At 40.7% G+C, this 8,671-nt stretch overlaps 1 protein-coding gene across 1 annotated transcript; it reads left to right on the top strand.

The window, feature by feature from the left end:
* Positions 1 to 646: 646 nt before the first annotated feature.
* Positions 647 to 2,093, top strand: SODALDRAFT_286222 (DUF159-domain-containing protein; the record flags this gene model as incomplete). Its single annotated transcript, XM_028608519.1, has 3 exons — positions 647 to 673; positions 739 to 1,312; positions 1,348 to 2,093. 3 exons carry the CDS (start codon positions 647 to 649, stop codon positions 2,091 to 2,093), a joined length of 1,347 nt encoding a protein of 448 aa, XP_028462422.1.
* Positions 2,094 to 8,671: the final 6,578 nt, after the last annotated feature.

Raw genomic sequence — 8,671 nt, 5'->3', positions numbered from 1 at the left:
TATAGCCACCCGAGAAGGACCGTATAGCCTAGGAAGGCTCCTATAGATTAGTTAGGATAGCGGAGTAAGATCGATAATAATAATAATAAACAAACTATATTATATTAGACTTATAGAGTACCTCGATCCTATATATCTATAGTTATTTCCCCTGCTTTTTCCTTATAGTTAGACATCCCTATAAAGTATCATAAACTTCACTTAGATAAATACATATATAATTCCGCGTACCTTATTATGTTCTGACAGCTATAAACAGCTTTAACTACCCACCCGTTTAGAAAGGTTAGGCTGTTAAGGGGGTGTGTCGCATAGACCTCCCTCTAGATGGAATAACCTAACGGGCATTCGGAATACACGGTCAGGCACGAAGATAGATATCCGTAGGAGTTCGGGCACTAATTTTGCCTCCTACAACCACACGTTTATAACACGTTTTTGACAGCGTTCTACGGCTTCAATACAATCAATTTAGAACCTCTTAATCTTACCGTTCGTATCGTATATTTACTCTATTACGGTTACGCTGTATTCGACAAGACATCTCCGTGAAGTACTGCGAACTTCACTTAGATAAATACACACACAATTCCGTACCTTTATTTGTGTTCGGACAGTAACCCTCAACTCACTGTGTCTTCATCCGATGTGCGGCCGATACTGCTTAGCCTTGGTGCGACGCCCCTCCATTCACCTAGAGTGCCGTGACCCTTCGGGACTAACATTTACCCAACACAGCGACCATCGCAGATCCGGCAGCATCTGGAAGACGATGATATGGTGGTGGACGACGGCCCCATAGACGAGGGCCCTGGTGCCCCGCGCCGAAGCTACAACTTCGCACCGGGGTACAATGGTGCCGTCTATCGAGCAGACACCCCTGCTCATAATGTGGCTGGTCTTCCGCACAATCGAATGGAGGATGTGACTGCGACTGAACCCTGGAAGCAAGGACAGGATATTGATGCATCTGCCCCAAGCGCAGAGACTTCCGATGAATCCAAAGGCGTCACGTATAAAATCCAGTCCATGCAATGGGGCATCATCCCAGCTAGGCCGAAGCGGCATCCGAAGTACAGCAAGACACTTAAACTCATTAACTGTCGAGATGACTCGTTGAGTAACCCCGGGGGGACATGGGGCTCCTTGAAGACCCGTCAGAGGTGCATCGTGATTGCTGAAGGCTTTTACGAATGGCTAAAGACAGGACATGACAAGATGCCCTACTTTGTAAGGCGCAAAGACCGACGCCTGATGTATTTCGCCGGTCTATGGGAGTGTTCGCAGCGAGACGGTTCATCTCACCACCATCGTTAAGTGTATTCTCGCCTGTGGTGGACTGACAAGAAAACACAGATTCCGACAAACAGCTCTTCACGTACACTATTATTACCACCGATTCCAATGATCAACTGAAATTCCTCCACGACCGCATGCCGGTTGTTTTGGAGGAGGGATCTAGGGAGATCCGAGCCTGGCTGGACCCTGCCCGACGTGAATGGTCAAGGGAGCTGCAAGCCTTGCTAAAGCCGTACACCCGGGATCTAGAATGCTATCCCGTTAGCAAGGAAGTCGGTAAAGTGGGCAACGATTCACCCTCATTTGTAGTACCTGTCGACAGCAAGGAGAACAGATCTAATATCGCCAATTTCTTCCCCAAACCTACGGAAGCAAAGGGCAAGTCAGAGCGGAGTTCCCACTTTCGAGCTGACGAGGCACAAGATGGTAACCAGGTTTCCCAAACGCAATGGAAATCAAATGCCTGTCTAAAGCAGGATAACTGGAGGGAATTGGATGAGGCCGATTTCGCGGACGACGCCGAGAATTGCGCCAGGGCAGGCACAAAACGGAGCAATACTGGTTTCGATACAGAGGACAGACGGCCGAAGCAGGCTGCTACCACGAACGAGACCCGGAACCACCAGCAGAGCTCGTCAGTGTCTGGGTACAACCTCCGTCAGTCCGATTCTCGCGACCGACAGCCAAACTCTCGTAAGCCTGGGGCTATGGTCCTACCCGAGAAAGACGCCCAGGGCAAGCCTGAAGGGCAGACAAGTAGAACCATCACTGATTATTTTGGCCGCCGGTCTTGATGGCGAGATTCGTTTCCCTCTTCCGGAACCTCTTCTAACACCAGCATTTGCTATCGGCAAGAGACTGAGACTGGTTTTGGCTGGGAGGGAGACGGATCTCTATTCCCCATTGCTTCACGGAACGAGGCGAGGAGGGCTCCCTACACAGCTAGTGATAATAATTTTGCCTTATACGCAGAATTCTACTTAATAGGCGGGTACAACAGCTCCGATAATAGAAGGGTTAGGATATTCCGACTATATCAACCGGAGAATCCGACGATAGTGCAGGTATTAACACCTGCTATAAATAATAACTAGGCCGGTAGCGCTAAACTAATCCTACGCCTATAACGCCTATAACGCCTAATTAATCCTATAGTCGTAATCCTTAATTAATCTCTTTTATGGTAAAGATCGTAAATAGCAAAAACGGCATTTTCGCCTTAATTAATTAACTACTCTACTACTATTATAGGTGTTACTATAACCGCTTAATCGCCCTATCTATACTAGACTGACTAGATATCCTATCGGAAGCGTTTAGTATACGATTCTCTGCCTATAGTATTCTCCTATAACCTCTTCTATATACTATTCCCGGTATTCCTCGTAGACGCCTGCGACTACGGCCACGGCCACGGCCACTTTACGGCTATAATTATTATTATTACTGTTTAAACCGATAAATAACCTCTGCCTGCCGTTAACGTACCTACTCTTCGTCTTACTCCTACTTAGATAGATCGCGAGCGCGCGATATAGTATTACTACGGCGTAGGTTATTACCTTATAGTATTAGGGTAACTAGGATATCTTCGGCTATAAGGCAAGGTCGGCCACGGCTAACTAAAATAATAAGGGGCTCTAACATACTATATAGCCTATCCTCTTATATAAGATCACGACTAAAGTGCTAATAGAGATAAAAGTGGAGGTAGTTAAAGGCACGCGGGAGTTATTCTTACTCTATCTCTAAGATATTATAGGCGTAAGGTATGCTAAATATTTATAATACTAAATAATTTCTAATATTAATACGCCGATATCTCTTATTATTATATCTAATAACCTGACTAAAGATTAGCTAGCGCGTATTATAGAGTGTATAGAGAGTTTACGCTAGGAGAATATAGCGTTACGGCTAGTATTAGGCTAGTAAGATACTATTAATAATAATAATAATAATAATACTCCCGTTAGAGTAGTTAACCAGGGTAATAGCCCCGTGATTACGCTATCATTAGATAGCGAGTACGCTCTTAGTAAGTATAAAGAGAATAATAATAATAGTTTTATCATAATTAACGATGATTCCTTTAAGGGGTTCTCCGAGGGGGAGGGTAGTAAGGTAGTTATAGTTAACCACGGGGAGGAAAAAGAGGATAAGGATAATATAAACCCGGATATAGTTAATAACGTTAACGAGGATAAGGATATAGCCGATACCTATAAAGGCGATAATAAGCTATAGGAGGATACTATATACACGGTTAAGGAGGATATAGAGGGCACCTACCCCCGCGCTCCCTATAACCGTTATACGTGGCACTTCCTCCGTCTTAAGCTAGACGGTAGGCGTGACTATACTATCTTTAGCGCCTATAAGGAGGCGTATACTATTAATTCGTATATATATAAGTATTACTAAGGTAATAGTTCTCGGGGTTATATAAAGGTAAGTGATTATAACCCCTTCCTAATAAGCCACTCTATAAATCGCTAATAGATTTCTAGATAACCCTTAAGGCTAAGTTACTAGGTAAGCGTATATAGCGTCGCCTGGACAAAGCTAATAACCGCGGCTATTACACCGATACGTAGCTTATAAGTGAATCTTACCCCCTAAAAGAGTATATCTTACTAACTTAGTAATAGGCCGAATTAAAGGAGCTATAGATTTTACTAGGTAAAGCTAAAAGCGGCTATTAGGCTTAAAACCGTTAAGGCTTTAATAAGGCTCCTATTATCCACCACGCCGCTAAAGAGGCGGTTTAAGATACTCGGTCTTATTAGGAGATTATGGAGAGTGCGCTGCTATATTTTATAGCTATAGGTTAACGTTTATATAAGTACCTACTTAATAAGCAGCCATAGTAAAAGGAGGGGCTAAGGGGCGGTTAATATATAGTCACCGAGTATTTATATTAGGGGGGGCTTTAGGCCTTAAAATTTCGCTTTTTAGTTTTTCTATTTAGTATAATAGTAAGTCCTTACAGGGTAATAATTAATTTTCCAGACCCTAATTTAGGAGGTCTACGAGTTCGGTATATAAATTCCTAAAGTTCCGATACGTAAGGTGTTTCCTAGACCTAGTATATTAGGGTTAAACTTATAAGGCGCTCTGAATATCTATCTAGGGAGTATATCGGGACCTCCTAGTATTATACTCGCGAAGGAGTAATTCCGGGATATTTCGCGTAGGTTCCTAAGTATTTTCCTTATAGCTATAGCCTTCCCACTTAATTAAGTATTAGCGGCGGTTTCTATTATAATAGTAGGCCAGGATATCCTTAACTTCGTACTTATCGGACTCCTAAGGTTTTACCTTAACTTTTTAGGGGACCTAGACGCTATCTATATAAGGACTTTATAGCTTTAGGAGGGAAATAGGAAAAATATTATAAATTTATATAGTTAACGGGCGCTTTAACTTATAGGCGAGGCTATAATTCCCTATAACTTCCTTAAGTTTATAGGGTCCTAGGTACTTATCTAAGAGCTTCTTACTAGGCCGCTTCTGCTTAATATTCTTAGCGGAGAGGAGGATATAATCACCTTTTTTAAACCTAGAGGTTGGTTTATCGGTATTATAGTACTTCGTATATATCTCCTAGGCCTTCTTAATAAGGTTTATAAGGGCTCTTCTATTTATTATTAGGTATTTAATATATTTATCGGCTAATATAGTGTAGACCTTATTAGCCTTAGGAAGCGTAATATCGTTGAGTCCTCGGGGAGTATAGCCTATAAGTGCTATAGCGGGGGACTACTAGATCGTAGAATACTACGCGGTATTATACGTGAACTAAGCTAATAAGAGCTAATCTCCCTAGTTATCCTGCTAATAAGTATAATAGGTCCATAGGTAGTGCTTTAGATTCTAATATTAGCGCTCCGTTTAACTATCGGTCTACGGATAAAACGCTATCGATAATCGCCTCTTAAGTCCTAAGCGCCTATATAGGGTAAACTACAATTTACTCGTGAATAAAGAACTATAGTTAGAAATAATACTATCTAGTAGGCCGAAGATAAAGAAGATACTTAACTATATAAGGTCCGCTAAGCCCTCGGTACTTAAACTAAAGCTATACGGGATATATAGGGTAAATCTCGTATATTAGTACACGACGATAAGAATAGCGTCCTTTTTCCTACCTCCGTGTATTATAAGCAGTAGGCCGGTAATAAAATCGACTAAGATTTCCTGGAATAGACGGCCCGGTATAAAGAGACTTTAAAGGCACCTATAGGGTTTATAATATCTAGGCTTAGTCCTCTAATACATAGGGTAAGTAGGGATGAAAGTCTTAACGTTGTATTTTATATATTCCTAAAAGAAGGTATCTATAATACGCCGAAGGGTCCTTATAATTCTATAGTATTTAGCTATAGGGTGGTCGTGGAAAGCCTATATGATTTATATCCCGGAGACCGGAGTATTTCGGAATAAAAAGCCTATCACGGAAAAAGACTAGGCCTTATTTATTATAGAATTACGAGTTAGTCGGGTTACCTTCCCGTAACGACTTATAAAAGGGGTCCTCTTATTAGGCTTCTATAATATTATCCTTAAGACTAGGTAATAACGGTACTATATCCATATAAGGGGTAGGGGTAGTATTCGGGGCAGTATAAATAGGCCTAACTGTAAACCTTTACGTGAATACTTCTACCGGCTTCTATCGCTCTATACGAAGGTCAAGACTTCCTGCTACGTATTAGGGCTTCCTTAAAAGGCTATCTATAGGGTTACTAAGACCCGGTCGGTATCGTATAATATAGTCGTAAACTGCTAATTCCTTAAGCTACTGGGCGTGCTAGGCCTTTACTTTAGGTTTTTCGAGAAGGTAGCGGTGATTTAAGTAGTCCGTTAATACCTTTATAGGGGTCTACGCGTAGGCGATATAGTATCTTTATTATCGAAAAGCTTCTATAATAGCTATAAGCTTTATATCCGGGGTAGAGTAGTTTAACTCGGGACTATATAGCTTCCTAAAGAAGAATACTATAGGTCTTTACTATCGGTCTACGTTAAGTTAACTAATAACTACGCTAATATGTCCGGCTTAATCCGGATTAGTAATATTATATTAAAATATCGAAGAACGGGCGCCTCCTAGAAATTTTAGTATAATAGGCGGAAAGTATCCCGCTCCCTAAAGGTTAATACAAAGACCCCTACTCTTCCCTTATCTTTTAATAGGTTAGTTAATAGTACTATAATCTTAGAGTAAGCCTTAATAAACCGGCGGTAAAAAGCCATAAATCCTAAAGAAACCTAGATCGTCTTAATCGTGTCTAGCTCTTCCTAATCCCGGATAGCTTTTACCCGGTTAGGGTCTATAAAGACACTATAAGGATTATAGATAAACCCCAGGAACTCTACCTCTTAAGTCTTAAAGAAATATTTCTTCAGATTAGTGTATAGGGACTATTCCCGTAACCGTTATAGAATACTCTATATATATTACCGATACGATACTATATCCGAGCTATAGATTAGGATATTATTTAGGTAGATAACGTAAATAGTATTTATAAGTCCTTATAAAGACTTATTAATATACCGTTATATGGAGGCAGGAGCGTTATAAAGACTAAAAGGTATTACTAGATACTTGTAATAACCGTACTTAGTTCGGAATACGGTCTTCTATTTATCGCCTTCTCGGATCCGTAACCGGTGGTAGGCGTCCTTAAGGTCTAACTTAGTCTAAATTATCGAATAGGATAGGCGGTCTAAAATTTTATAAATTAGCGGGAGTAGCGTGCGGTCCTTCTGAGTTACCCTACTAAGTCCTCGGTAGTCTATATATAGTCTTAGCTTTCTACCCTTTCTTAGGATAAAAAGGATAAGGGCGCCTACTAGACTAGATAAAGGCCGGATTTATTATTTCGCCGAAGTATCTTTAATATACTCCCTTAAGACTACGAGTTCCTCCTCGGCTAAGGCGTAAATAGGACTAAAGGAGGGCGATTTACCTTTACTAAGTTTAATAATATAGTCCTGCTTATAGTATAGTAGGAGGCGACCGGCTTTGACCGTCTTACAAACGTTAGTAAAATCTCGGTATAGCTTAGCGAGGGTATCCTTATTAGGGGGGCTAGGGGGGTTATAGATATACTCTTAATAGTCTTAAGAAGGGTTCTAGGTAGCGGTTATAATCTAGCCTAAACGCGTAGGATAAACGGCTATAGTAGTCTATACTAGTAAAGGGACTACCGTAGTAGCGCGGTTAATAGCCTTTTATAGCTAATAAGTCGTGGTAATAAAAGCTAATTCGGACTTCTAAAGACGAAAAGTCCACGTCTTATCCTTTTAGTGGATACTAGGACTATAGGACTAAAGATATAGGAGACTACGGATAATCTAAGCGCCGTGGGGATCTAAATCTATAATATAAAATATAATAGTTTCAGCTTAGGTCCTACCCTAATTATCTATAATCTAGTAGATTAATTTTATAATACCGTAGGTCTTTATACACTAACCTAATACTAACTATAAGACGTCCTTAATAGGTCCTAAGGGTTTATAAGCAGGTAATAGGCTAGCGTGGTTAATAACGTCTAAGTCCGAACCTAAGTCCACCTAAGCATGGTAAAAGGTCTATTGGCTATCTTATTATATACCGCCTCGTCGTAAACTAAGTTATACCTTTAGGGGATTATAGGAAAGAGGTGCTGATATAGACGGCGCGTGTTCCTATTATAAGGATGCCTTAGAAGGTATAACCTGCATTTAACCTACTATAGTATTTCTTTTAGGATCTATTAGTACGGAATTAGTATTAGGCGTCTTATTCTAGGTATTATTCTAAGGCCTATTAGCGTTCTAACTCGTTTTCTTAGGGTTCTTTGGGTATAATAAGCGATAGTAGCCTTTTTCGTGATAATAAAAACACTCGATTTCCTTAATAGGGGGTAGTAGCCTAAGACGGGGGTTTTTCTAGGGTTTATCCGACGTGTCCTCGTCTTATCCTTTAATACCCTTAGTGTTATTCTAGTTACGACCACGTGAAGGGCTTAACTATCTTTTCCGCTTATCGTTACGCTTAGCCCGTTAATAAGCTGGTAAGGCCGAGTAAGGCTAGTTATTATCCTCGGTATCCTGGATTAAGATAACCTAGGCTTAACGGGCGGCTATATAGAGCTCTTTAACTAACTTCGGTAACCCTTTAGCACGGATCCGGTCTTTAAGGGGCTTCCGTAATTTATTAAGAATTAACTATATACGAATTGTATCGTTGAGAATAATAGGAACCTCTGTGAAGAGTCTATTTATAAAGTCTAGAAATCTATTATAGGATTAGTTTAGTTTCTACCGTATATAGTCGGAGAATAGTTCTTCCGTGATAGATATCTCCCGGGTA

This window comes from Sodiomyces alkalinus, assembly GCF_003711515.1.
Source record: "Sodiomyces alkalinus F11 unplaced genomic scaffold SODALscaffold_17, whole genome shotgun sequence".
NCBI lineage: Eukaryota > Fungi > Ascomycota > Sordariomycetes > Glomerellales > Plectosphaerellaceae > Sodiomyces > Sodiomyces alkalinus.
Note: the sequence above shows the minus strand (reverse complement) of the source record. Positions and strands in the feature narration are given on the sequence as shown.